At 38.4% G+C, this 25,745-nt stretch overlaps 3 protein-coding genes across 5 annotated transcripts in view; all 3 read right to left on the bottom strand.

Moving 5' to 3' along the window:
- LOC132708314 (hemicentin-1) overlaps positions 1–25,745 on the bottom strand; it is a 555,715-nt gene that overhangs the window by 422,103 nt on the left and 107,867 nt on the right. The window lies entirely within an intron of this gene.
- On the bottom strand, positions 876–1,530 carry LOC132708172 (uncharacterized). Its single transcript, XM_060680323.1, has 2 exons — positions 1,451–1,530; positions 876–1,390 (listed from the first exon to the last, which is right to left on the bottom strand). Exons 1-2 carry the CDS (start codon positions 1,488–1,490, stop codon positions 1,002–1,004), a joined length of 429 nt encoding a protein of 142 aa, XP_060536306.1. The 5' UTR covers positions 1,491–1,530; the 3' UTR covers positions 876–1,001.
- Positions 20,796–22,966, bottom strand: LOC132702141 (uncharacterized). Its single transcript, XM_060670597.1, has 2 exons — positions 22,612–22,966; positions 20,796–21,492 (listed from the first exon to the last, which is right to left on the bottom strand). Exons 1-2 carry the CDS (start codon positions 22,652–22,654, stop codon positions 20,993–20,995), a joined length of 543 nt encoding a protein of 180 aa, XP_060526580.1. The 5' UTR covers positions 22,655–22,966; the 3' UTR covers positions 20,796–20,992.

Below are 25,745 nucleotides of genomic sequence, written 5' to 3'. Positions count from 1 at the left end.
AGCCGCCAAAGGAATATGGGCGGCTGTCCTCCGCCGACAAGCGGGGGGTGCAGTGGTTGGAGGATCGCCTCCATGGATTGATATACAGCGGGGGATTTGTCGACTATGCGAGGGTGGACGACGTGATAAATCATATTAGCGCACAGGCCGACGTCATTTACGTGAGGGGACAGGTAAAGGCGGACTTTCTGGCCAAGAGGCTGGAGTCGTCGGCGTGGAAGCCCACCATCATTAACGTGGAACAGTTTGACGACGGCGAGCCACGACGACGAGACGGCCACGCCGCAACTGTACCTCCGCCGCCGCCGCCGCCAAAGTTTGAGAAAAAACAGAGACCGAACTGTATGTTTCACAAGGGCGGAGGACGACGGATGTGCGCCCTAAATAATATTTTCGAATTATATTCATGGGTATACGCCAGTATACCCATTATTGTATAAAAAAAATTAAATAAAATTTTTTTCAAAAAAAACTTTGTCGTTTTATTTTGATCTGCGCAACATGTATTATTAAAAAAAAAACACGTAAATATGAATAAAAAAAAAATCATCTCCCACGTCCCCTCTATAAAAACGCTAGTTATGATCCGCGTAGCAACATGTATTATTAAAAAAAACACGTAAATATGAATAAAAAAAAATCATCTCCCACGCCCCCTCTATAAAAACGCTAGTTATGATCCGCGTATATTTAGTACTGCAGTTACTTTGTTTGAGAGCGGGGGAGACTTAAATTTACTTTTTTTTCCGATATTTTTTGATTAAAAAAAGTGTATCCATTTTCGATAGGCATTTTTTTTTTTTTAATTAACTTACCAACTTCGTTAATTTTGACTAGCATTTTGTCACTCAACTCGCCCGATTTGTGCGGTGACTCCCCCCTAGGTTAAAGTTATAGATTTTTTTTTTTTTTTTTACAGATAACTATTCTAATAATTCCCGACGAATTTTATGATTAACGAGGATTGGATCTGTGTGAAATGCAAAACATTTTTTTCTATACTATGTTTTTTTATTTTTTAAAAAATCTAAATATGAACTACAACTGTTGGTATCCCAATCATCATCTGCTGTTGTTGTGACTGGTCCCGTCCAATCTGTTGTCGTTTGATACGAACTACAACTGTTGGTATCCCAATCATCATCTGCTGTTGTTGTTGTTGTGACTGGTCCCGCCGTCCAATTCTGTTGCTGTTTTTTTTGTTGCCTTTGAGTTTGCAAGGCGTACCACTGCCGGTCCTCTTCAATTTTTTCATTCAATCTTGCTACCTGTTGATTTAGCTGCTCCTCCTTCCACGCCGGCCACTCTTGTGGGTGTTTCTTCCATACGTGATTTGTGAGGCGCCGCTTAAGCAACAGGTGTGATTTATCGATGGGACAGAGAGTTAAATCTTTTGAAAAGAAGAAAAAAAAATTAAAAAAATTAAAAAAAAAAATCTTCAAAAACTTACCAGCAGCGGAATAGCAGCAATAAGGACCTTCTTTATTCATTGTCAAGTGTTTTCGGAGCACGAGTACACACACACACACACACGATGCATCGCCACGAATAGCGCCGCTCGATCAAATTTGCCTCGTATTTATTACGACAACGTTCGGACAACTTCGATAAGCGGCCGGTGTTCCACGATGCAATCGCATGACGCAATAGGCACGCGTAATTGCAGGAAATATGTGGCACAAATTACGAGTACAACGAATTTTTTAAATAAATAGATCAACGCAGGACCCGTGGATTTCAGTCTATTAGGCATTAGCGAGAAATTTTTTAAATAAATTGATCAACGCAGGACCCGTGGATTTCAGTCTATTAGGCATCAATTGTCCACGCGAGAGCGTGTTTCAACAGATTAAAAATTTGTTAATAAAACTGACGACTAGGCGGTGACTACGATGGATAAAATACTGTTGAGCCATCCAACGAACTTGAACAGCGAAGACCTGAAAGTGCTGCCGGCACAATACCTCATAGAACGGGTGAGACCCTACGAATTGTTAAATATGTGGCACAAATTACCGGGAAAACATCAATGTAATTTTGAACTACAAACTCATCTGCCGTGTTTTGTGCATTACAACCGGCCTGACAGCAGAACCCATATCGACGGACCGGCTCCCTCGCAAAATCGGTGTTTTCATTGTTTGAGCGCTATAAAAAAGCGCTGACGACGTGGTGATCAGTGTCATTCGAGAACGCGATGGCTACGCTAAACGCCAAGTTTATTTTGTTGTCCACATTAGTGCAAAATATGTTTTATATTCACAAACCCAGCGGGGTAATTGAAGCATATGTGTGTTTCAAAAACGTCGATAATCGTAATTTTTCCTGTTCATGGCCGGACACCTGGACGCCGATGCATCTGGCGGCGACGGACGGCAACCTGTTTGAGACTAAACTGCCAATGAGTGCGGTGCACCAAAATTATAAACTTCGTTTGGTTTTCTCCGATCGCAGTTACGGAGATCAGGGAGAATGGCAAAGCATTGTAAGCAGTAGCAGCAGCAGCAACAACAGTAGCAATGACTCTTTAAACAAAAACAACTCCAGAAGCCTCCAAGACAGTGGTGACGACGACGACAAGCACTTTTTCCCGAATCAAAAACAAACTATTTTCATTTTGTTATACCTGATCGCGTCCAGTTCGCTACTTTTGTTATCAAAGTGTTTGGTCAAGATAACTAAAACTCAATGTGCCGTCCAATTTTGACGATAGGAGGGGGATGAAATGTATAAATACTGTGTAGGAGTTATAAAAACAATGTAAGTTAACAACAACGATGGGTGGTGATTGGGATGCAACATTTAATAATCACAGAAGAATTACGCCTACGCGTATTCCGGATACTACAGTAACGATCGATGAACATATATATGTCGAGATGGATTGCGCCCAAGTACGCCTGTATGTTAATGGCCAGCAGCGACTAGACTTTACCCACGAGGCATTTTTGGAGTTTTTATATTTTATTGACGAGGAAATTGGAAATCTAAAATGGAACGACGTCATCTTCCCCCTAGGAGATTGCATGCAAGCGACTTATTGGCACGAAGAAGAACGGTGTGACTTAACGCTGAAAAAATTCAATCCGTTAATCGAAATATACCTTGAGCGCGAGGAAATAAAAAAACTCGTGTCTCATAAAATGAACTTGTTCAATGCTTTAGAGTCTTTCCACTATATACGTCTCGGTCAATAAAATATACATATTCTACTTATTGTTTTTTTTAATTTCTAATCAGTTTCTGACGGAAACACGCGCGCGCGCGGATGTACGCATCCGGCCACGTTATGTGTGGAAAATTAAAAATAAAATGCAATTTCCGGCAGCGAAGGAAACACATGCGGCAATAATATCAACGTTTCGTATTTCCTGTGTCGCAGGATGTGTGGATTACTAATCGGACCGAGTGGCTCATTAATTTGTTTTAAGCATTTTTTGCATTTTTTGGCATCGTCACCCGCTGCCCCGCGGCGGACGATGATGTCACCCAGCCGACGAGTTTCAACTATTTCTGCGAATAAGCAATGTCGTGGGCCTTACACGCCGCGTCCAAAAGATTCACGAAATATGTTGTATATATATAAAAGGGGGTGGTCGAATAAGGGTTGTAGTCATGCGGGTGGTGCAACAGAAACTCGCACTCCCCATCGAAAATTTAGATTTTGTTTGCGGCGAGGGCGGGAACAATAAAAGCAAACACGGAAAACTGTTACCCAACTCGTTTAGGGCGGTGTTTTGTGGACCGAGCGGGTGCGGTAAAACTAACGCCATGTTGACGCTACTCTTCAGCCCCAATGGAGCGCGTTTCGAGAACGTTTACGTCTACTCAAAGTCGCTGTATCAACCCAAATACCAACTACTGTCTCGCGTAATGAAGCAAACCAAAGGACTTGGATACTTTCCTTACAGGGATAGCGACGAGATAATCGACCCCAGTGAAGCGAAAGAGAATTCCGTGTTCATTTTCGACGACGTGTCGTGTAACAAAATAAAATTCGCGAATATTTCTCAATGTGTCGACACAAGTCCATCGACGCGGCCTATCTCTGCCAGACGTACTCCAAAATACCCAAGCAACTGATAAGGGACAATTGCAACATTATAGTACTGTTTAAACAGGATGACGTGAATTTACACCACGTTTACGACGAGCACGTCTCCCCCGACGTTTCGTACGACGCGTTCAAAAATATCTGTTCCGCCTGTTGGCAGGACAAGTACGGAAGCCTCGTAATTGTCAAAGATTTTGAATTGAAAAACGGCCGTTACCGCAAGGGTTTTGATAAGTATATAAAAGTGGATGACAAGTGATCGTCGGAAACACACAGTGTCATGAAGGCGGCGCCCGTTGACATCGCCGACGCGGCGCTTAAACGGAAAGTAAACGACCTGTCCAAGTCAATTAGGAAAAAGTACTTGGCTCTAAAGTTGGGCAAGAGCGAGGAGGACGCGTCCATTCGGAAACTTTTTAAACCCGTCAGCGAGCCGCTCGAGCGTATTGCGAAAATAATACCCCTCCAACCGGCGTTGTTAAAAGCAAAAAGCGATCATACCGGCCTCAAGCAAGAACCGAAAGCGGAAATCAAAAAGAACGACAACGTGTCGTTTTTGCCGTTGGAGGAGATTCGGGAAACGGCGACATCCTCGGCTGCCGATCGTAGTGTAGAGATGCAAGATATTCAGCAGGAGGAAGGGGAGGAGGATGAAGTGTTTGATACCTCGAATGTGGCTAACGAGTCCTTTCGATCATATCTGGATCAATATCCCGAGATTTCCCATCCTTATATTCAAAATTTATGGGCGAAATCGGCCGACACGGACATCGTTTATGGTCCCGTTTATGACTCGATCTCTTCGAAATGTGTTCTAGGCAATAAGTGGATGGATTTTCATCGAAGATCCGGCGACATTATTGTGGACGGCACGCGTTACCCCGGCACTCTCGGCCTATATAATTTGGTGTTTTTGAAAAACCCCCAGACATACACCGAAAACGATTTGGCAGAATATAAAAAAATTATGGATGTCACGGGGGTACATAGGGACTCGCGCGGGCGTCTAAAAGGCGCGTCGACGGTACCCAAGTACGTTCAGGTCATTCGACCGTTAGTAAAACCGCGTCCTTATTCGTACAGTGGACAAGGTTATAGTATGCGTTATAATAACGCGCCTATGGAATACGTGTACTGGGACGACGTCAACGAACTCGTTGAGCGCCCAAAATTACTGGTCGCGTCGAAACACGCAGGGAACACGTCTGCGGACAACGAAATTCTCTCTATCGTCGAAGAGTTAAAAGAAGCCGGTATAATACGTTAGTTTAATAATGAGTCTGGACAAGTTTGGACGATCCAGCGGTGTCCGCTCCAAGCGAACTACCGTGATAAAGAGCTCCGCCTTCGATTATACCGCGGAGGGAAACGTCGATATGAACCATTTAAGAATTTGCAATGTCCAAATGCCTAGCGAAAACTACGACGCGGCCACCAAAAAGTACGTGGACGATGAAGTGGACGAGGGGCTTACGAAAAGACTACGATCCAAGGACGTCATCGCACCACCGCTGCTAGCCCCAGAAGAACAAGCGTTCGAAAAACACGCTTTAGCGGTGGAGCGACTCTCGCGGCAAAACAGGGACATTACCCTGACGTTGGAAACAAACAAGAGTAGATTCACACGTTTAGAGCAACAAGTCGGAACGTTTCGAGGTGAATTTCTAAAGTTTCGCCGCGACCTTGATCGCAAACTAGGCGAGATATGCACAAAGCAAGAGTTGGAAAATCACGCGTTAGTGACGGAACGGAGATTCGACGAGATTGTTCCCGAGGTGAATCGACTCTCCCGGGAAAATAAAGATATAACGAGGGCGTTGGAATTAAAGATTCTCAATCACCCGCCGCAGCAACAGTCGTATCGGCCCAAAAAAAGAGCAGCGGACCAAATTGACGAATGAGTAGTAAAGAAAAGATACAACTCGTGCGGGAACTGCACAGGCCGGCACGTAGAAATTATGCGCGTCGCAGAACTATAATACGAGGGTTGGATGATTTGTGGCAGGCCGATTTGGCCCAGCTCGATCGATATGCGAAACAAAATAAAAACTTTAAATTTATATTGGTTGTTATCGATTGTTTTTCAAAATACGTGTGGTGCGAACCGTTAAAAAGAAAAACGGGTAGTGATGTGACCAAGGCCTTCGCCAAAATTCTAAAAGAGGCACGGGATCGACACCCAAAAAACCTGCAAACGGATCTGGGCAAGGAATTTTATAATGGCAATTTTGAGAAGCTCATGACCAAGCACGAAATAAATCATTATAGTACGTACAGTAAGAAAAAGGCCGCGATAGTCGAACGGGTAATAAGGACGCTCAAAGAAAAATTGCATCGGTATTTCTCGTTAAACGGAACGTACCGCTGGACAGACGTGCTGCCCTCTGTCGTTCAACAATACAACAACAAGAAACACAGAACGACGGGAATGAAACCTAATGCGGTGAATAAAAGTAACGCCGATTCACTTTTGAAGAGCGCTTTCAGTCACCTGAAAATATTCGGAGCTAGGAAATTGAAAGTGGGTGACGTGGTTAGAATTAGTAAAGCCAAACACGTGTTTAACAAAGGATACACGCCGAATTGGACCACCGAACTATTTAAAGTGGTCAAAGTGCAGATCACGAACCCGGTGACGTATCTTCTCGAAGATATGAACGGTAAACCTATAATGGGAGGATTTTACGAAGAAGAATTGCAAAAAACGGCCAATCCTGACGTCTATCTCGTTGAAAAGGTTCTGCGCAGGCGCGGTAAAAAAGTTTTGGTACGCTGGTTGGGATTGGACAAGTCGCACGATTCGTGGATTGACGACGCGAATGTATTATAAGTCTCAGTGTCGATGTAACAGTTGTGTCGGGGCGCGCATCATGGAGCAGCAGCAAATATCGCTCCCCCCCGAAGAGTTGTACGAATTTTTAACGAGCTACGACATACATTATACGCCGCCGCCGCCGCCACCACCACCACCGGAAGTGCAACAACAACAACAAGTAAGAAAACCGTCAAAACGGCGTCGTAGTACGACGACGCCCCCAAAGCCTCACAAAAAAAAAAGAAAAAGGGAAGAAACGGTTCAGCAGCAGCAGCAGCATACCGGCTCATCCTCCTCCTCCTCCGGTTGGTTCGATACGTTTATCGACGACGAAGAAAGAAGGGTGGTATGCGAAGCGTTCCAGTTGAAAATGGTTTTAGAGTCGCAGCTGGTGCGAAACGAGGACCGGATCAAAGAGACTGAAACTAAAATTGCCCTGCTGCAGAGCGAGTTACAAGTGGCGCGCCTTCACTCCGACGAATGCAGAAAAAAACTTAAACATTTTGCAAATTTAGCGTCCTCTCTGCCCGCATCAATCCCATAGTTTTTTTTATTTTAAAAATATTGTCGATGTTGATGTAAATAAAAAAAAAAATCTTTAGTGTTTTTTTATTTAGACACACACACACACACACACACACACACACACACACACACACACACACACACACACACTCCTCCAAACAACAACAACAAGTGAAAAAAAAGTTACATATACATTTTACATTAGAATAAAAAAAACCAACATAAGCCTAATTTTTTTACAAATATTTTTTATTATTAGGTCGCAATGAATATGTTAAAAACAAAATCAATTATCGTCATTAAATTATTATGTATTCTGGTAAAAGACTAACATAAGCTTAATTTTTACAAATATTTTTATTATTATTAGGTCGCAATGAATATGTTAAAACAAATCAATTATCGCCATTAAATTATTATATATTCTGGTGTGAGCTTCGCTTCGAATCTCGACCGTTGATCGCGGTATGAATGTAAATTGCAGCGCGATTGTGTGCGATGGCGTACCGCCGCCGTCGCGTTTGACGACTGGATGATATCATCGCCCGCCGGTGTGCGGCAGCGGATGCATGACATCATCGCTTTGCGAAATGTTTAAACGAAACCTTGGCGGGTGAGATCATCGCGTCGCCTGCCTTCGCAACGAGACTTTCATATTAGTCCGCTGTCGGAATTCAGTATATAAAAGGTTTCAATTGTTTGTCACATCATTTAAATACCGCTTGAGTTGTGTGTGTGATCAAGTCGCTTAATTGATCAAACGATCCGTGTTATCTCAGTGTTAGCCGCCCCCACCGCACCCATCCCAAACCAACGCCAAAGTAAGTACTATTTTTTGTTTTTTGAAAAAATTGTCAATATTGAACTGAAGGATTCTACTTTCGTTATAGATGGACTTAAAAGCATTAAATGAAAAAATTGCAGCGAATAAAGAGAATCAAAAACCAATAGTTAAGTTGGGGCAGTTAGACGTTGGTCGACCATACAAGATAGACAAGGCCAGAATAGTAAAGACCCAGTTTGGGGAGGCGGTTCTATTGGAGTTAGTGCCGAACCGGGTGACGGACAGCTTCCGGCCGATTATAGACCAATTTTCGACGGGCCGCTACAGTCTGGTGTATCGGGGCGTTAAAGAAGTCGGCAGTTGGCCCGCTCAACAATTTGAAATTGTTCAAAATTAAAAATTACGGGGGAGAGAGAGAGAGAGAGACGGTAAGTCTTATTTTTTCAAATATTATTATTAATTGGTCGCAATGAATTTTACGCGAACTATTGAGGACGCTCAAAATTTAATTTTGGCTTTTCGTCAAGTGAACAAATACGTGTTCGATAATTTAACGGAAGAAGATAAAAATGTTTGGTTGGGACGTTTACGCAGAAACATCATTCGGTGCAACAAGATTGTTCGTACTAGTCCAAAAAAAAATATATCCATGGGGTTACAAAGAAAAATACAGACAACAATTCAACATCTTAAGACTATTAAACAAATGATTTTGAATCATCGCCACCATTTTGGAATGGGGTTGCAAAACAACAGTCCTGCAAATATAAAACAAAGGGTTTTGTGGGAGCAGATCGTGTCTTGTTTCCAGGGAAGAGTTTTAACGGGTGTAATAATCAATTTGAAACACAAAGACGAACAACAGTTTTTAAACGACTGTCTTGTCATATTTAAGAAAAAAATTTCAAAAATTTTAAAACAAGCGTCGCCAATGCTAAAAGTAAATGCCACGTTTTGCGGGGAATTTCTACCAAAAATGCTGTCATCGACTTGGGGACGGATTTAAACGAATGGTTCGTTGAAAATGTTAAAATTCAAATTCTAAATAAATTGTCTGAATTTCAAGAACGCGATTCGGGATTTGCCTTGCAAAAAATTCTTTATTTGGAAATTAATATTAACAAATTTGAAGTGGGTAACGGCTCTTCCTACATTGAATTGCCCCCAGAAATTAAGAGAAAAAATGCATGCATTAATATTCAAAATAATGACGAGGCCTGTTTTTATTGGTCAGTGGTCTGTGCTTGTTTTCCTGTACATCTCAAACAACACTTACCAACTTCATATCCTTATTATAAGGGCGTTTTAAGAACTGAAAATTGCCCAACACCGATGGGTCTAAATCAAATTCATATATTTGAAAAATTCAACGAAATTTCCGTAAATGTGTACGTTTTAGAGTTAATTCAAAATAACAGTAAAAGTTTTTATTCAGTGTTACCGGCCCGTTTGACTAAAGAAAAACGCGAAAAACATGTCAATTTACTATTAATTCAAAATAAGTATTATCCAAAAATTAATGATTTTGATCCGGAACCGACGACGGCAGAGAACCATAAATATGAAAAAGAAGAAGAAATTAAATATCATTATTGTTATATTAAAAATTTATCTCGACTAGTGTCGCGCCAGCTGAGTAGACATAACGGTAAAAAATATATTTGCGATAGGTGTTTGAATTACTTCAGTAGCGAAACGCTCTTAAAGGATCATCAAAGGTTGTGTGTCAGTTTGAACGATTATAAAGTATCTTTTCCCAAATACGACTATGTTGAATTTCGAAACCATATATACAAACAAACCACGCCATTTGTAATCTACGCCGATTTCGAAAGTCAACTTAAAGATGTAAATTTGGTAATTTCAGACAAAACGCGAAAATATCAAAAGCATGAGGCATATAGTGCCGCATATTATTTTAAATGTTCTTATGACGATTCTTTGTCCTTTTTCGAATCCTATCGCGGCCCAGATTGTATGGATTGGTTCGTCCGACAAATATCTGACTTATCGAAGTTTGTCCAATCGAAATTTATTGATATCGTACCCATGGAAGGGTCAATTACTTTCTCTCAAGTTTCGACACATTGTCATATTTGCGAAGCGCCTTTCTCACCGACAGACGTCATTGTCCGCGACCACGACCATTTTACCGGGAAATTCAGAAATTTCGCCCATCAGGCTTGTAATTTAAATTTTAGAAAATTGTTCATAGTGCCCGTAGTATTCCAGAATCTCTCAGGGTACGACGCCCATTTTATCCTTAGGGCCTTGGGCAATAAGGGTCTTTAAGTTTGGTTCCGGTCAACAAGGAAAAATACATATCTTTTACCTATTACGAGCCCGCATATAAGCTAAAGTTTCGATTTATAGATTCGTTTAGATTTTTGGGGGCGTCTCTAGACAATTTGGTAAACAGCGTCGACAAAAATGAACTTTACATATTAAAAAAGGAATTTTCTCACCTTCAAGACGAATCAAAACTAAATTTATTGTCGCAAAAGGGTGTATTTTGTTATGACTACATAGACGACTACGACAAATTAAACGAAACGAGTTTACCGCCCATCGATGCTTTTTACAATAAATTATATGAGTCCGACATTAGTGAAGAAAAGTATGCTCATGCGCAAAAAGTCTGGTCCGCGTTTGAAATTAAAAACTTGGGCGAATATTCGGATTTATATTTGAAAACGGACGTTATCCTTTTGGCCGACGTATTTGAAAATTTTCGAAAAAATTGTATGGTGACGCATATTTTGGACCCGGCATGGTATTTTAGTATGCCCGGATATACGTGGGACTGTATGCTTAGATTCACAAAATGTCGTTTAGAACTGATGCGTGACATTGATCAGATTATGTTTATCGAACAGGGTATACGGGGTGGGATTTCGGTGTGCGTTGGCAGGTACGTTGAGGCAAACAACAAGTACATCTCCAATTACGATCCATCAAAGCAATCGAATTATCTCACATTTTTTGACGTTAACAATCTTTACGGCAAGGCTATGTCGGAGCCTCTTCCCTACGGCGGATTCACATGGTTGACTCGGGAAGAAATTGCCTCCCTTAGCATTAATAATATTCCAGACACGGGCTGGGTAGGCTATATTTTGGAGGTAGATTTGCAATACCCTCAGAGTTTACACGATCTACATAAAGATTTCCCACTTTGTGCCGAGCATCGCGTGCCTCCCAATTCAAAATTACCAAAATTGATGACAACCCTTTTTAATAAAACCAATTACGTTATACACTATCGAAATTTAAAGCAAGCTTTAAAACACGGACTCGTTCTTACTAAAATACACAGAGTATTAAAATTTAGGCAATCTTCTTGGCTAAAAGAATATATCGATCTAAATAATCACTTACGGACGCAAGCCACTACCACTTTTGGTAAAAATCTTTTTAAATTATTTAACAACGCGGTGTTCGGAAAAACTATGGAAAACATACGTAAGCATCGGGTCGTAAAATTTGTTAGAAAGTGGGAGGGTCGTTACGGTGCTAAAAATTTAATTGCTAGTCCCCGATTTCACAATAGAACTGTACTAGATGATAATCTAATGTTGGTGGAACTGAAAAAATCGGAACTTATTTTTAACAAACCCCTTTACATTGGAATGTCAATTCTGGATCTATCTAAAATTATCATGTATTCGTTTCATTACGATTACATGCTACCCAAGTTAGGTCCGGAGAAATGTAAAATTCAGTATATGGACACGGACAGTTTCATTTACAACATCCATTGTGATGATGTATACGAAGAGGTTATTAAGTCCAATTTAAGCAAATTCGACACGTTCGACTATCCCATTGATAATCCATACAATATGCCTCGCGTCAATAAGAAAGTACTGGGTCTAATGAAGGACGAGGCCAACGGTTCAATAATTTCACACTATGCCGGGCTAAGATCGAAAATGTACACTTATAAAATCTTAAACGGAAAAACTGTAAAAAAATCAAAGGGTGTAAACTACCAGATTGTTAAAAATAAAATAACTTTTGAAGATTTTGTTGATTGCTTGAAAAATTTAAAAGAAAAACATGCTACTCAACGAACCATTCGTTCTTATACGCACGAGGTGTTTATTATCGAACAAATTAAAGTGGCGCTAAGTCCGTATGACGACAAAAGATATCTTATAGCAAACACGTTTGATACTCTTCCGTGGGGACATTACAAGGCACTGTAATTTTTTTTTCTCTGTTGTAGACAATGGCCGAATTGTTGTCGTTGAAAGATCTATGTATAAAGTCAATTAGTGAAAACGTTCATTCTGTTGCACATTTTCTGCTTGAAACGACCTTACCGAGGACGCTAACGCTACAGATAATGGAAAAATATCCCGAATATAGGTGGAAATATATTAATGCACTCGCTGTCAAATGTGAACGACCACCTCCACCAGATTTGAGTTTGATAACCCGTCAAAAGAAAGTATCGTTGGCACATCGAAATGCCATTTTAGTATGGCCAAGGTATACAGACCATCCTTTTGAGCATTATAGCTATTATTTATGGGAAAAACACTATATAGTGATGACCCGAACATTTCTGTTGATGGTTTGTGAATCTTGCAAAGACGCTTTTATAACTTTTGAAAAAAAATCAAAAATCAAATTTGACAAATTTGATTTTTGCGATTATCGGCACATACCTACAGTCGAAGCCTGTGCATTAATATATATGGTATACCAGAGTCAGAGGAGTTGGTGTGAAAGTTGCTATTCCGAAATACACTTTGAATTAGAACCCGAAGAAGAAATCGATGATCGCACCAGAATATATAATAATTTAATGGCGATAATTGATTTGTTTTAACATATTCATTGCGACCTAATAATAATATTTGTAAAAAATTAGGCTTATGATAGTCTTTTTAGAATCCCCCTCAGAAAAAACGACGATCACACCGGAATATATAATAATTTAATGACGATTCATTGCAACCTAATAATAAAAAATATTTGTAAAAAAAATTAGGCTTATGTTGGTCTTTTTTTTGTTGTAATGTAAAAAAAAATGTGTATGAGTGTTTGTGTGTCTAAATAAAAAAAACACTAAAATTTTTGTTTTTTTACATCAACATATGGCATGGGGACGGGGGGACGGGGGGGCGGTGAGGCGGGGGGCGGGGGGACGGGGGGGCGAGCACCAGCGGCAGACCCCGGGGGGCACCACCACCACCACCACCACGGACGACGGCGAGGCACCATCACGGACAACGATTTGGTCGGCACCACGGACGACGGTTAGGTTGGCGGCACCACGGACGACGGTTTGGTTAGGGCCGGGGGGGCGGGGACTCTACCAGCGGGGGCCCCACCTCTACCAGCGGGGGCTACGCCCCCCACCTCTACCAGCGGAGGCTACGCCCCCCCGCGGGGCGAACGGTTGGCACCCACGGACCCCCACGGTTGGCACCACTGACAACCGTTGGCACCCACGGACAACGGTTTGGTTGGAACCACCGACCACAATTTGGTTAGGTCGGTACCACGGACGACGGTTTGGTTAGGCCGAGCGGCCAATGGGCGAGTGACCTTGAACGAGCGGCCAATGGCCGAACGGCCAGACACACAAAAGAAGAAGACCTATGGGCGAGTGGTCCCATGGCCGAGTGGTCTATGGGCGAGTGGGCTATGGGCGAGTGGCCTATGGGCGAGTGGCCTATGGGCGGCAAAAGATGGCCGTGCGGCCCGTGGGCGGGGGGCCCTTGGCCGAGTGGCCAAAAAGTGAGGTTAGGAGTCCCTGGAAGTCCCTTTATCCATCTACTTACCTGCAATCTTAGGGTCGCTCCCCGGACTTCAAACACGAGATTTTTTAAAGTAAAATAATTGATATAGCTGTAAATACAGGCGTTATTTATCTTTCCTTATAACGGTTGCACGCAGCCTTCTCATTATGTTTATAAAACCTTGCTGACTGCTCCCGTTTCCATAAAAAAGTTTATAGATCGTATACAAGAGTTGTCGAGTTCGACGAAGTAAAAGTCAAAATGTCTCCGCGTTCTGTGCAAAAGGATTTTAAATTACGAAAAAGCAATCCCAATACGAAACTGCATTTCGACCGACCAAACTTTCAAGTAGTGTTTATTAGTTACAAATCAGGCACACGAAAAGACGACTGCGGCCGAATTTAGCGACCGAGGACGCCAAAAGCTCGCGGCATTCGGGGCCACTGACTAAAAAATATCACGTCGGGAAAGTATGTCCGCCGTGTAGCCGGCATGCTAGGGTTCGTGCAGATAATCGCGTAATGTAAATTCCGAACAAATTGCAAGCCAGCCAGCCAAACACGAACGTACTCCAAAAACTATAAAATTCTAAATAAACACTTCAAAATTATTCAGGAATATTTAAAGTTATTTTCGCTTGTTTATGCGGAAAGTGCTATCAGCGTGATGGGATATGCAGTAGTCTGGTAATAGGATGTGACAAAAAATAAGCAGCGCAGCAATTTTACCGTCGCTTCCGGTTAAAATTGTAAGCGCGATAAAAATTGGCCTCTTAAAAAGCTGCCTTTATTTCGCAACATTTATTTTTGCTGACGTCATTAATTGTGTTAGGTGTAACTATATCGACGGGCTTTTGTTTTGGCGGTCGATACAGAAAGACAGGGTCTATAATGAGTATAAATTATCGGTGGTATGGTGACGGTGCTTCTTCATCACAATTTAATAATGCAGTATCTTAAACAACGTTCAAATCAATTTCGGTTAAATCCGTTTTATAGCCTTAACAGTGAACATTTTTTAATATGCCCTGTTTTTTCCAGTTCTTGTAATTTTCGCCACTGAAGTGTCTTTGTTATTTATTATTGTATTGTACATTATTCTTAAATAATCAGGCTACAGACTTTGCAACTTTTTTACCACACACAAATTGTCGAGGCAAAATTTTCTTTCTCTCTTGTGATATTATATCCCATGTATTAATTCCGAAACCACGAATTGGAGAGATTTGAGGTAAAAAAAATATATAACTGAAGTGACTAAAAGAAAATACTAGCAATAATTTTCCAGTTCTTATCTAGGCTGCTAGGACCCATTATAGTTGTCGCTTAAATATAAGCTAATAAAATAATAATAATAATAATAATCTTTATTTAAAATATATGTACATGCAAAATTGCAATATTTACAATCTACCTTGAATGTTAAGGACTGCTTTCTTTAAGATTTTAACAGTTTCAATTTTCTATATCCATTCCGCGACATTGTTGAATATTTTTACGCACTGGTAATAAGGGCCCCTTTCAGTCCCCGTGAGCCGATGGTGGGGAAAACTAAAATTCTGTGTGCGTGTTGCATAAGCGATTTGTGATTCATTAGGGGTAAAAAGGATCTATTGAAAAACAAAGACATAACAACTCCTGTATGAACACTGCAGGTACTATTACAACATTAAGTTTTCTGATCTTTTCTCTGCAAGACTTTATACGTTCTCGCTCTAGAAGTGATTGCTCGCTTTTGTACTATAAATATCTTTGCAACTCCTATATAGCAGTATTCCACATCTAATGTGACTTTCAACCTTTGCATCATATAACATCTTTTTGGTTTTTAGTTTAGTTTTTTAGAAAACATGTAACATACCCTGTTTATATATTGGTTTAACTACTATAGCCTAGAACACATTAAACGAGTTAATCATTGACAGAAAGTCACTCAGAGTTTTATTATTGCTGCCATTACTTTCAACAGGTCCACGGAATTTAGAATTGACTGAAGATTTTGATGAATAAGACGGAGACCGTTCTAAATCTCTTTCATCTTTGTTGTATACTGCCTATGCATCATTTATTTCTAAAAAATTTCTTCCTAATTAATTTCCAACTTAGTCCGCATTCGTATAGCGCCCAATTCCTGTCAGCACAAATATGGGATCTGTTTTTGCTAATTCCTCAACTTTAATATCACTTTTATCTTCTAGAGCTACTTTTAATTTTTCTTTCCACTATTATATTTTTAAAGCCTCCTTCTACATTATTGTGCTTTATATTTTCTTTTAGCTTTCTAATAGAAGCTTTTGGATCAGTAACAACAGTCATTTTCACAATACTTTCTAATTTTCTCATGGGCGGTGTAGTCCATGGTTTCGTAATAACGTTATTTCCCTAAGTTATAGCCACATTTTCTGTGACAGCAGATGCGTATATTTGTGCAGTAGTATGTAGCTGAGATATAGCGGTTTAAAATCGGAGTTGACTTATGTATTCTTGCCTTTGGAGTTGGTTTCTTTTTTCAAGCGCAACCATTCGATATGCCAATTTTTCAAAAGTTTTTAGTATATTTTGATTTGTTCCTTGATCGTGTGCTACATATTCTATATTTTCAATATCTTTTAACACCACATTGATCATTGGTTTCCAATATATTGTTTTCCATAACAAGCTTCCGAAGTTGACTTTTCATCAACTACATCATTAAGTTTATGTTCGGTGACATTGTAGTATCATTTTGCCTTTTATTATTTGTTCTGTTTGTTTCTGGAGATTATTCAACCTGTGCCTTCTTGGCTTGAAAACTTCTTATGAATATTTTTCAAATTCCTTACTTCATTGAATGTTAAAGAGCCGGACGTCACTGGGGTCATCAGAGTTTCTGTTTTCCTTTACAAGGCTTCTTTTTATGTTTTCGATTTATTTTCTCCGGTGATATGTTTAATTTAAACGAACCTAAGGCATTACTTATCTTTTTTTTTCTCCAATTTTGATGATAACACTTTTTTCTTTCCTTTTTTTTCCATCACTTGTATCATTCTCATTACACATTACACATTCCGTCCTCTAAAAACAAACGAAAATTAACAATAACTTGAGAGCGCCACACCGACACACCCGTTCGCGACGATCGAGAATACCACCACTTAATAATAAGGGCGGTGAGGAAGGGAATTGTGTGACTGATTGGAATGCAGTAGTTTATAGCATTCGTTTATAATAGTTATAATTTAGCCTCGTTTAAAAGAGGAAAACTTTGAAAGTTTGAACCGAATATTTTTGGAGAAAGAAGCCACTGCCACTGGTCACTGGTTTTTATAAAATCGAAATTTGGTTCATTGGATTAACCTTTGTACGAAAAATCGTTTTTGCATAAGAAAGAAGAGACCCAAAAATTTAATTTCCGAAATCCATCGAGATTGCCTTTTTTAAAATTTTGTACGTACCGCCCGGTGGAAACATTTTCTTTGCAACAAAAAATGATTTTCTCTTTCACTAGTATCGTTCACATAGTATTCTATTTAAGTATCGGCACTTAATTAGTAGAAATCCCGTATAATTCACTTTAATATTTTTGTTTTGCCAGTTTTGTACATATACGACCGCTTATACAGTCCAACTTCGCTATACTCAGTAAACGTTGTCAGACCAAAGTTGACGTTAACAGACCAAGAAAATGGTCTGGTAACGTTTTTGATGGTTTTCGCTTCACAAGTCTACTGTAATACCCCATGTACCAATTTTAAGGTATGTTAAGATGGTCTAAAAAATCGGTAAAATCGCGTGTTTTATACATGAATCTGTGCATAAGTACAGATAAATGAGATCGACGTTGTGAGACCAGAGATTTGGCAATGGTGGATTCTATTTTTAGAATGTCGATGGAATTTAATAATTTAACAGATTTTTCTCTTTCTGCTAAACAGTTGATTTTTGGCGCGTTTTTTAATTTGAGAAATTGAAGTTGGGGTAAAAGCGTAATCTAAAATGATTCGTTTTCGAGATACAGTTTTTTTTTTCAGGTCATTAATATTTGTTGTGATTTTGATCTCTTAATTAATTTCAGTGTTGGTCAGTCATATTTTCCATGTAAACATGATTGAGGATTTTTTTTTTCAAAAATGCAACATATGCTAGTGCGAAAAGCCTTTGAAATAGAGAAAAAGACATGTAGCAGTCAACAAGTAAAAGGAAAATTAAAGCAAATTTTAAGGAAACCGCAAGAAATCGGCAATAAAATTGTGACTCGTGTATCTCGCAATTTTAATCCAAACTTTTGCATCTTTTTGTTTGTAAATTTTCAGCAAAGCAAAGAAGCAAAGAAAATTTTAAATTATAGCAAATTCTTTTTTATTTCCATATTTTTCAATAGAACAAATGATATTTAAAGGATGGCTACATTTTTTCAGGCAATATCTCCGGTTTTACTGGAATTACTCTATGTTTTTCAATTTTTGTATTCTACGGGTAAATTCATGGAAATGTTTTTCGGCAAACATTAACTTTTTTGCTTTCAATGTTGTTCAAAAATTAAAATATGTCATTTTTTCCAGTCAATCTACATAACAAGAAATATATTTTAATCAAAAAATTGACAGATAGACTACTTCTCATACAAAACCACGTGATAAATGTAACAAAAACCTTCGCTTGTACCGGAAGTACAAGTTGAACTTCGTAAAGCCAGATTCATCCGAAAAAAAGAATTGAATTTTTGAAAATAGGAATGATGGCCTGTCAAAAATGAAAAAACATTTCCAACATTTATTTACCCATTGAATAAAAAATAGAAAAACATCCAGAATAATTCCAATAAAAACGGAAATGCTATTCAATTGTTTTATATGTCCAAATTGAGGCATCCCTGACTTACAGAACATCTCTAAATTTCAAATTTATTCATTTTTTTTACATATATTTGGCTAGTAATTTCATTGACTCATTTTATTATTATAATTTGACAGATTTTTTTTTGAAACATGATTATTTTGTTACTTCAAATTTAAATATCATTTGTTGTATTGAAAAATATGAAGAAAAAAAAGAATTTGTCGTTATTTAAAAATTTCTTTGTTTTTCAAAAACCAACTACTGCGGATTTTGGAAGTTATCTTTGAGCGTATAGCAGTTATATTATATTATATTGTGACTACAGAAACATATATTAGTATAGCGGTGATTTAATAAGTACTTAATATTTAACAGGGTCATTTTGCTAAGCATTTTTAAAATGAAAAGTTACGAAGAGGCGGTTTGAAATTTTATTTTTGGTTGTTCTGCATGATTTATTAAATAATGCCGATTTCTTAATGAAATTTGGTACTTGCGATTGTTTTTAAATTTGTCTTTTTATGAATTTCAAATTTTAATACGTCAGTGTATTATATTTTTGTTTAAGAAAATAATTCCGCACTCATGTTTAAATGCCCTATTTTTTCCGGGTTCGAAATATTTTGGTTTGAATTGTTTTAAAAAAAATTGAAAATAGAGTTTTCGTTTGATTAGTAATTTCATAGACACCAGGAATAATATACCGGGTGATGCATTGCCGAACGGAATATAGGAAATCTCATCTACATTTTAATTTAGGTGCCCAAATATTGGCTCCCCTGTATATTCTATAGCAAAGTAGTAATATAAGTTTTTGAAGAGGCGGGTATGATTAAGTCATACATCGAGTTTCAAGAAATGTTAATAAGTCAATCTTCACTTATTAAATTAAATATGGCCAACAAATAATGAATTTTATTTAAAGAACTGTTTAAGCAACAAGAAATCTTCAAAAAATAACTATAAATTTGACCATCAAGTCTTTTATTAAAAATGATATTCAAAAAAAACATATGCTAAAAAGGAAGATTATTTAAAATAAACATTATTTGTAAGCAAATATTCAAACAACCCTCCATTAATATTGCTTAGTTGATATTGCGAAATCCTGTCATATTCTAACCACAAATGGTACCAGATCTCCTGTCTTCGCAGACAACTACTTCTAGTGCGGGTTCAATTTGATTTTGTAATAAGTCCAAACAAGTTTCTGCCGTGAGGTTATAGTCTATAAAAAATGGTCCAATAATTTGAAGTCCACAAATTCCCACCATAACATTTATTTTTTGAGGATATTGCGTTCGAATCTTGGCTCCAATAACATTGACCATTGTTGAGTTGAGTGTGAACATTCATCAATGAAACAAATATTTTTTCTACTCCCGTCTGCAAAATACCTAATTACACACGCGCGCGGGACACCTTACTTTACCACGACAGATTCGTTTCCCACGAATCCGAGCCACTTCGGACGTTTCCGGGATTTTACCTATATATATATATATATTATATATATATATATATATATATATATATATATATATATATATATGATGACACTATATTCCGGGATATCATCCGTTCGCTCGTTGAACTCCGACTGGAATCCTGCATCCGACTGGAATCCTGCATCCGACTGGAATCCTGCAGACGTTTCGCCAAAATCTCACTTGGCATCTTCAATGCTCGCGCTCCGAAAACACTTCGAACACTCATATATATTTTATATTTCACTTTTCAAAAATAACTTTTTAAAAAAATATATTTATTAATTTTAAATTAAAATAAAAATCAAAATGAAATTGGACGTAATAACCTCGTGACGAGAGAATGTGTTATTAGACCGTTAAAATCAAACTAAAAATGGACATAATAACCTCGTGATGAGAGAATGTTATCAGACCGTTAAAATCAAACTAAAAATGGACATAATAACCTCGTGATGAGAGAATGTTATCAGACCGTTAAAATCAAACTAAAAATGGACATAATAACCTCGTGATGAGAGAATGTTATCAGACGACGTGTTACAATAGAAATTGGTATTTATAATAAATTTATGCTGACGTTGACGGGGTCGACGGCTGCGGATGTTGCGACATATCGTTGACACGACGTTTTCGCAATCGTTGCACTCTTGCAGGTCGGTGGCATTTAACCCATATGGACAATAGGATTTCCGGATATAACAGCTCCCCCATTAAGTGAAAAGGTGGAGCCTAGCTGCAGCTTTTCGTAGACTAATTAAAGCGTAGCTTCTCGGGTAGTTACTTCTGGGTGGATGCTAGTCCGTCTTTTCGGAGTTAGTGATTTGAGTTGCATCGGGAGCAGGGGTCTTCGACTTGGCTTCGGAGGTTGTTGGGGATCGTTACCATCGGCGATGCTGAGTGTTGTCGGTTTCTTTCTCCGGCACTTGCAAACGAAATAGCAAAGTACTAAAACAATCATTAAAATAATCGAAATAATTGTCAGCCAGTGAGAATGTTTCTGAAGGGTTGGTTGATGAAGTAGGTTTTCTAATTTTTCCGAATATTCGTGCAGCTTGTGTTGGGCCACGTTAAGGTCGTCGGTGTCGATCTTACTTAGCTTCAGGGGTTTCAACTCTGGGGGTTGAAACTTCTCTGGAATGTGAGAACAGCAATCATATGGAATCTCCACGGCGTGGCTCTTGTAGGTCACGTTCTTATATTCTTCGACAAAGTATTTAGCTCGTACTCTGGAGCTTCCAATAAATGCACTGCAATCTGGTTGTAGTTTAAGTAAAGAATTAGTTTTTAACATTTCGGCTACGAGGTCTCTTTTTCCACATTTAATGGAGATTGGTAGTGGTTCGGATACGGTAATTAACCAATAATTAAAGTCGATTTCTATAACATTGTAATCGGAGGCCAAGACGATTGAAGATTGACATGTAACAGGAACACGATCGGAATGTCTAAGCAACTGCGCTTCGCAAAGGGCTTCTCTATCGATGGGATATTGCATTAAGTTAAAACAGATTCTTTCTTTACCGCGAATTTGTTTGCAGCTTTTTAGATCTTCAGGTAGTACATAGAGTAAAGAATCGTCATCACGCGCAATATATTTTATTGTTGATGGAATTATATGAAATAATCGTGTTCGATTGTCCAAAATTGGAATAGGTAAAACACGATACAATGTGTATATTTCAGGCTCAATTAAGGGTATTCTTAGTACAAAAACAACTTTATTTTCAGTTTGAAATGCTTCTAGCTCCATAATATCTACGTACCTTGCAATGCTCGAAGTATAGGGTGGTAGTGGTAAATTATTTTTTGTCAAGGATTTTGAAATTTCCTGAAGAGAAATGACTAAATCTCGTGGGTAAATAATAGAACTATGTAAAACTTTGATTCGTGCGAACGTGATTGCGTTTAATATATCGCTGAGGTAAGACTCTAGGTATACATAACTTTCCATAAGGCTTTCGCAAAGATTAAGTGTTTTAATTTGACTTTCGTAAAATGCTACGGTGTCCGAAATATCATAGAGAGATTTTTGAATTTGAGTTAGATCCTGATTGAAAGTTTCTTCGTCGATTCGGAGACTTTGAATTGTAGAATTAAAAGATTTTATAACAGATGATGTAACCGATATTTGATTTTTTAACAGCTTTTCGATTTCGTGTTCGTCTTTAGTTACTTTATCTATGCATTCATTAAAGTATTCGCCGTCTGTAGAGTCTAGGTTTCCGGTAATTGATTTAAAAATAGTTCCTACACCGTTAATTAAACCGCGTTTAGTTCTAAAATTAAAATTTTCAGTGTCGATAGTAATTTCTGAAAATTTTTCTTCGACTGAGTCAGCAATTCTGGTTAGAAGACTAAAATGAGTTTGGATACTTGTTTTGAAGGCTGTCATACGAGGAGAAGAATCGTCTAACATTTCTGTGAGAGAGGAAAGTATTTTATTATTATGTCGTATGGCTTCTCGCAGAGGTTCTAGTTCCTTATATACTAGCAGCGTCCATTTGTTGTTGGATATTCTTAAACTACTTTCTTCATGGTAGAAGATGCCTACTGTATTATTTACTGGAGTAATGAGGAATTGGGGTGCGACTGTAGAGATCAGTCCCAAGATCCTGAAAGAAATTTAATCTAATCGTAATAAGGTTTAAACTTGTCAAAATTGAATTTTGAAACTTGTTCGGTAGTTAAATTTTTGACAGTGGCTGAAGTTTCAAATACTTCAAGAATTTCATACGGACCGTTAAATTTATTCTTTATCGCTAATTTGAGTTTCCTTAACATAAACTTTATCTCCTACATTATATTTAGTCATATTTCTAGAGATTGCTTGATCAAATCTTACTTTGGATTTTTGTTTTTGTTGATCAGTGCGGGTACGCGCGACTCTGTAATAATGCTGCATGCGATTATTTAAGTCTCGGATGTATTTGGTGATGAGTTGTTCTTCATTATACAGAATTTCTGGAGGTCTACTAGAAGTGTGCCCAAATATTAGTTCATAAGGGGAAAAACCATGCGTTTTATTCTTTGTGTTGTTGTAGCAGATTATTGCGTATGGAAGAGCATGAAAGGGGTGTTCTTTTGGATTTTCGGCTTTATGAGCTCGGATCATTTCTGTGAGCGTGGCATGGAATCTTTCTAGTGATCCATTAGATTGTGGGTGGCTAACGCTGGAGAAAGTTAACTTTATATCGTACAAAAGACAAAGATCTTTGACGAGGGAGTTATCAAATTCCCGGCCATGGTCACAATGTATTCTAAGAGGAGTTCCAAAATGTTGGAAGTAGAGAAGAAGGGTAGTAACGATTGTAGAAGCTTTTTTGTCTTTTATTGGATATGCCTGGGTGAATTTTGTGAGTTCGTCTCTTATGGTAAGGGCGTAATTACGAACTGGGAATTCGAAAATATCGATGTTAATGCGCTCAAAAGGAGTTTTAGGAGTTTCTGTGATAACTAATGGTGTGTTGAGGTTTTTACGATAGATCTTGACTTTTTGACATATTTCGCACTTTCTAATATAGTTTTCGACATCTTTGGTCAAGGTTGGCCAATTGTATTTTTGCTTTATGCGCTTAACTGTTTCGTTGATTCCGCGATGTAAATTATTTTTTCCTGAATGGTATTGGTCTAAAATGATAGGGATTTCATCTTGATCGGGAGTTCGAACTATATCTTGGCAGATTCTTAGTTTTATATCCTTTTCGGAAAATATAAAGGAGAATACTTCTAATATTGGAAGTTGTAAATTATTTTCAATACAATACAGTTTTGAAAGATCAAAGTCATTTTTAGCCGTGAATAAAATATAGAATAAATGTTGAACTACAGTTTCATTGTCATACGGAAGAGGGATTATATAATATTTCCTGCCTTTGACGGTTTTGCTAGAAAAAATGTTAATTTTATTAAACGTAAAATTTATATCTTCTTCAAAAATATCGTCCATTATTTTGTTGTGCAAATCATCAAGTTTTGATTGCCAAAAGAAAGTGACAATATCTTTGTGGTTTTTGTCGAGAAGTTGCGAATTAGAGGTTTCTATTTTGGAATAGTCTATAAGGGATGTGGTTTTGTGAAGGTATGCGAAGTTGTTGTATTCTTCTGTAACTTCCGCTGTGTCGTCTTCGATATCTGAATTATTAGAATTGTCATCGTGAACGATTTCTTCTTTACTTGTGGATGGTCGGTTGTGAATGTCATCGTTATTAGGTGCAAGGATAAAAATTTTCTTTTGGAGATCGACGCAATCTTGAATATGGTTAATTTTAATACGGGATAAAGCGTCTGCGTTTTTATTTATTTTACCGGGCTTATACACAATGGTATAGTCGTATTCTTCAAGCTTAAGACGCCATCGAGCTAAACGACTACCAGGATCATTTATCGAAAATAGCCAAGTTAAAGGACGATGATCAGTAACGAGAGTAAATTTTCTTCCGAACAGATAAGGGCGGAAGTGTTTAACTGCCCATACTATGGCGAGAAGTTCCCGTTCTATAGTTGAATATTTCGTCTCTGCACTACATAAAGTTCTAGAGGCATATGCTATGGGAAGGTCTTTTCCAATGGGACCTTGTGAAAGAACTGCACCAATGGCAAATGCACTGGCATCGGTGGTTAGGACAAAAGTTTCCTCGAAATTTGGATAAATGAGTATTGGGTCACGTATTAGAGCGTTTTTAAGCTCATTAAATGAATTTTTGCATTCTGAATTGAATACGAAGGGTGTGTCTTTTTGGAGAAGTCTAGTTAAAGGTTTTGAGATCTTAGCGAAATTGGGAATAAAACGTCGGTAGTAACCGGCTAAACCAAGGAAGGATTTAATGTCTTTTGGTGATTTTGGTTCTGAAATTTTTTGAATAGCGTCTATTTTCTCAGGGTTGGGTTTGACTCCATCTGGGGTCACGAGATGCCCTAAATAAGCTACTTCCTTTCGAAGAAATTCACACTTGTCAGGTTGGAGTTTGAGGTTTGCACCACGAAGGCGTTTGAAGACATCAGTTAACCTTTGTATATGTTCGTGTATGGTAGCGGAATAAACGATAATATCGTCCATGTAAACGAGACATCGTTCGTTTTGAAGACCTAAGAGAATGTTGTCCATGACACGTTGGAAAGTGGATGGAGAATTTTTTAGTCCGAAGGGTAAACGGAGAAATTCAAAATGACCATTTTCAACTGAAAATGCAGTTTTAGCAACGTCCTTGGGATCAATTTCAATTTGGTGAAACCCAGAGGCTAGGTCCAAAGTAGTGAAATATTGACATCTGCCTAACTGGTCTAAGAGATCGGAAATATTGGGAAGAGGGTATCTATCGTCGACAGAGACTTCATTTAGTTTGCGATAGTCGATGACTACGCGCCATTTTTGTTTCATAGAAGCGTCTAATTTTTTTGGGACAACCCAAACAGGGGAAGACCATGGAGAAGTGGAAGGTCGAATGATTCCTTGTTCGAGCATTTTGTTGATTTGTGACTTTACTTCTTGTTTGTGGACATGTGGGTAC

This window comes from Cylas formicarius, unplaced genomic scaffold (genome assembly GCF_029955315.1).
Source record: "Cylas formicarius isolate icCylForm1 unplaced genomic scaffold, icCylForm1.1 PGA_scaffold_10__41_contigs__length_53128322, whole genome shotgun sequence".
Taxonomy (NCBI): Eukaryota; Metazoa; Arthropoda; class Insecta; order Coleoptera; family Brentidae; genus Cylas; species Cylas formicarius.
This window is presented reverse-complemented; position numbering and strand designations above follow the sequence as displayed.